At 56.9% G+C, this 4,599-nt stretch overlaps 1 protein-coding gene across 3 annotated transcripts in view; it reads left to right on the top strand.

The window, feature by feature from the left end:
* The window catches only part of TOM1 (target of myb1 membrane trafficking protein), a 43,539-nt gene that overhangs the window by 28,090 nt on the left and 10,850 nt on the right, over window positions 1-4,599 (top strand). For all 3 annotated transcript variants that reach the window (XM_006170328.3, XM_006170327.3, XM_006170326.3), the window contains exon 11: window positions 898-1,018. In XM_006170328.3, coding sequence (XP_006170390.1) covers window positions 898-1,018 — 121 coding nt within the window. The remainder of the gene's footprint in view (window positions 1-897; window positions 1,019-4,599) is intronic.

Raw genomic sequence — 4,599 nt, 5'->3', positions numbered from 1 at the left:
ACGGTTCCTGAGCCTGCTTGGATCTCAGAAGGCTCATCCTCGTGTGTTTGTCCCTGTACACTGAGTCCTTCATGGCTGAAGTCATCCAGGTGGACTTGGGCAGCTACTCGAGCCTCCCGTGCTGCTCTCTTTTAAGTTGTTGTCATAAGGCACATGCGTTTGCTAGAGAGACAGAGAAAGTGAGAAATCACCCCCCAATGGCACACGGCCATGGTGCCGTCCCTTCTCCTTCTATTTCAGAATTTTGGGCACACAGGCACATGCACCCAGCAAGGATTTTTAAGCCGCTGGGTCCAGAACTCAAACCATGGTCAGCCATGTGGAATCCAGTACTTTAACCATCATGCTCCCATTGGCCCCTTCTGTGCCTCTCTTTACTACTCTGTAGCAAGAGTAGGAATGGACCCTTCCTCACAGGCCTTGTGAGTCGAATGAGCCAATGTGAAAAGGGCTCAGATCCCTGCCAGCCGGAGTGCACTCGATAAATGGAGGCGGTCTCCATGTTATCGCTGTGATTGGCTTTATTATTATGGCTGCCTCTTTCATGCCAAGCCCTAGGAGAGCATCAGGATCCCTTTTGAATCACTGATACTGTGTTCTTTGAAGAATCAGCTGCACATCTGGTCACTGTCCACTCCTCAGCTACTCCCTCCAGCCGCTACAGTGGGCAGGATTTTACTTGTTTTGTGGTCCTCGGAGCAGCTGCCCGAGGGATGATGGATCCCCTCCTCCATCAGCTAAGGCTGGAGAGAGGAAGTGACTGCCTCCCAGCAAGAGGCCTGCCCTGCCGATTCCTGCCCCCTCACCCATCAGCCTCCAGCACCAAGTGCTGGGCCAGCAGGGAGCAGCTTGACACAGGAAGGGCAGATCCTTCACGAGGCCTCTCTGTCCCTGCAGACCTGGGCTCCAGCAGTGTGCGGGCTGGCTTGCAGTCCCTGCAGGCCTCAGGCCGACTGGAAGATGAATTTGACATGTTTGCGCTGACACGGGGCAGCTCACTGGCAGACCAACGGGAAGAGGGAGTGGCCCGGCCCCACCCCAGTCCCTCATAGTTTGGGTGGCTGCCTGTGGGGGGAGAGGTCTCTCGGAGTCTCTGAACCTGGCTTGGTGGTGGGCACACCATGAGGAAAGGCATAGCCCTACTGCCCTCCTAGGGCCCTAGATTAGTCCAGCATAGCCCGAGAGCCCTGTGGTGCAGGGACAGAGTGGACTGGGGGACAGAGTGTGCCTGCTGCTGAATGACTGTGTGCACCCAAGTGCACATGACCTGACCAGAGAGGGAGACTGAGTCACAGGAGGCTGGGTCATTGGCCCCAGGTCAGGTAGCCAGTATGTGGCAGTCACTAACCCAGGGCTCGCAGGTTCTCAGACAGGGTCTGCAGTCCCCCACCTCCTCTCTGTGCTGCACACCTGACTTCCTGAGCAGGGACAGTTCCTGATGTAACCAAAGGGCGTAGTCACCCTGTAATCGCTTATCCTCATCTTGCCAAAATTTTGAGTATGCGCATGGGCACAATGTGGGGTTTTTTTAATTATTTATTTAATTGAATTTAATTTTATTTATTTATTTATTTTAGAGGTTTTTGCTATAGGGCGGGTGTGCACACCAGAAAAAGAAAGTCAGAGAGACAGAAAGCAAGAAATCACCCCCAGGGGGGATGGTCACGCCACAATCCCTTCTCCTCCATTCTCCTCTCGGGATCTTGGGCACGCACGCACACACACCCCGCGTGAGTTTAAGCCACTGAGTCCAGAACTCAAACTACAGTCGACTACATGGGAGTCCAGTGACATAGCCATTACACCAACTGCTAGTCCCATTATTATTTTTTTAAATATTTTATTATTGTTTTTTAATTTGACCAGAGAGAGTCAAAAGGAAAGCAAGCTGTCGGTCCAGGACCATGGCCATGTGGGAGTCCAGTGCCCTAACCACCACGCCACCTACCACCCCGTTACTATTTTTAAATTTGGTATAAGGCATGTGCACTCACCAGCTAGAGAGAAAAAGTGAGAAAGCAAGCCTCAGGTCCAGGACTCAAGTCGCCGTTGGTCATGTGGGGGTCGTGTGGGAGTCCAGTGCCTTCACCACCATGCCAGCAGCTGGCCCCCAGCATGTTTTTCAATCCCCCAGAGCCAGGATTCGAACTGCTGTCAGTCATATGAGACCCATTTCCTTTAACCACTAGACTACAAGCCTGGCCCTATCCTCAGCGATTTCGAAGTCACATCTGTTGTTCCAGAGCCACCCTTAATTTACAGAGAAGTCCCTGTTCCCCCCTCTGGTCTGCCTTCTTTGCACCTGAGCTGCCCTGCCCTTCCCTGTGGACTGTCCTGTGCAGAAGCTGGCCTGGCCTCCCCTGCGGACTGTCCTGTGCAGAAGCTGGCCTGGCCTCCCCTGTGTACTGTCTGTGGTCGGGAAGGTGCTTTCGGCTGCCCTGCCCTTCCCTGTGGACTGTCCTGTGTAGAAGCTGACCTGCCCTCCCCTGCGGACTGGACTGTCTGTGTTCAGGGAGGTGCTTTCAGCCACCGAGGCACGTGGCTGAGTGTCGCTGGGGCCAGCCTCCCCTCAGCTCCTCAGGAGCGGCCTTCCTGCACACTCGTTAGGAAAGGCCTTTGTTCAGTGTGTTTTTCAGCTTTTGGCTTATGGTGCCCAGGGCTGAGCTGTGGGCACCAAGGGTTCTCACCACCAAGGGATCATCCCAGCTGTCCCCATGCAACGGTCACTGCAGCATCTGGGCACTCTGTCAGTAGACCTCAGAGAGCCCAGGGACAGACACCCTCGCACACCCACTCGTGCTGGTCAGACCTGCCAGGCTGCAGTCAGCCTGGGCCCCTGGGTTGCTCACAGTCCTGCCCATCGACCTAACTGTCCCTGGCCATCAAGGTGTCCATCCTTAGCCTGGCACAGTCTGTGCTCCCAAGCCCAGGTTGCCATGGAGCTGGGGACACCGCGGAGGCGGCTGCGCACATGGAGGCTAATGAGCCTGGTGGGACTTGCATCCCGGGTGTGGCTGGCTTGCTAGCCTGGCTGAGGTCCACCATGTCACCGTCACTCCTCTGTGGGGGCCCTGTGGGTAGGGCAGAGCATGCCCCAGGGCTGCAGGGCCATGCCCAGGGCACTGTGGACAGAGGAATTGCGTGACTCTGTAGTGTGCTCAGGGCTAGACCAGGCAGCAGGTGGTCGGGCAGGCCTTGATTCAGGAAAAGGCTCAGAGGCAGGTGGGGAGATGTGTGCTCTGGCTCCCACAGGGGCATGTGTAGGGAGGGAGCTGGTGCTTGAAGAATAGGAGGGGCCACAAGAGTGGGGGTGCACAGGTTATTCTAGCCTCAGCGTAGGGAGCATGGAAGGGTCTTCTCTTACCAGATTTGCATCTGTGCGACTTCGGCTGGGCGTGGCTGAGACGACAGCACAAGCCCTCCCAGGGCTCTGGCTCTCCGCAGGCCTTCCCTAGGGACCGATTCCCAGCCACGTAGAAAACATCCATCGGGGACAGGAGTGTGCCCAGCATCCAGTTCTCCTGCCTGGCCAGCCACCCTGTGCTTCCGGTGGTCAGCTAGCCCTGGTCACCTGACCCACCTTTCTGCCTGCTGTGTCCAGCCTGCACCTCCCTGGCGGCCCTCTTCACTCCAGCCTGAAGCCTGCCCAGCCCTGTCTTGCAGGAAAGTCAGCCACTTCTCAGCCCTCTCTGCCCTAGCTCCAAGCACAACAGCCCCATCACGGCCCTCCTGCTGGTCAGGTCCTCCCACCCCGATGCTCTGAGCCAGCCTTCCTGGAGTTGAGGAGGCTCCTCCTCACTTTCCTCCACATTTTCATCCTGAGGAACATGCCTCGCATCCTCCTCGGTGCCATGATCACAGCGACCTCTTCTCCCAAACACAGTTAGACGAGTGTCACCCAGGGAATGCCCCCTTCCTGCCCTGGGCATGGAGCAGCAGACCCCAGCCAGTGTAGGTCGTTTGGGCTTCCTGGGGGAGGGAGGTGTTTAATTCGCTGCCACAGGTGTGACCCTAATGGACACTGAGCTCTGGGTCTCAGGGCTGTGCATACCGGCAGGTAGTGGGCAAGGAGCAATTGGAAAGAACACCTACATAGTTCTTTCGAGTTAAAGGAAAGTCAGTTTCCACGTGTCCCTGGGCCGGCTGGTTCTGCCTGCCACGTGCAGCTACCACGTCTTAGACACAGGGACTGCGCTGTGGCTAACACCACGAGCATTGTAAATCCTCGGCACCACTTCCTCCTTGCCAGTTCTTGTTGCCCAGATTTAGCCAGCAGTACATTTAGCTAAGCTGCTCTCCAAGAGGGTGTCAGCACCCCCACCCCCACCCCCACCCTCGGCTTTAAGCGGGCTCTGGCATGTCCCTGCAGGATGGTCACCAGCCCACTTGGACAGGAGCCACGGACCAGGCGAATGGACAAAGTAGCAATCACCCTCTTCAGCCAGCTGCCTCCTGGGGGAGGGGGCAGACAGCGGTGCTCCTTGGATGGCTGTCTGGGGACTCGAGTCTCATTCAGGAAGCCCCTTTCAGCTCCCGCCTCCCCCATGCCAAGGAAGGCAGATGGGCACTGCCAGAGGCAGGTGCGGGACACACACAGCG

The sequence above is a fragment of the Tupaia chinensis genome, unplaced genomic scaffold (assembly GCF_000334495.1).
Source record: "Tupaia chinensis unplaced genomic scaffold, TupChi_1.0 Scaffold148234_1, whole genome shotgun sequence".
Classification (NCBI taxonomy): domain Eukaryota; kingdom Metazoa; phylum Chordata; class Mammalia; order Scandentia; family Tupaiidae; genus Tupaia; species Tupaia belangeri.
The sequence above is the reverse complement of the archived record's forward strand: the minus strand, read 5'-3'. Positions and strand labels throughout refer to the sequence as shown.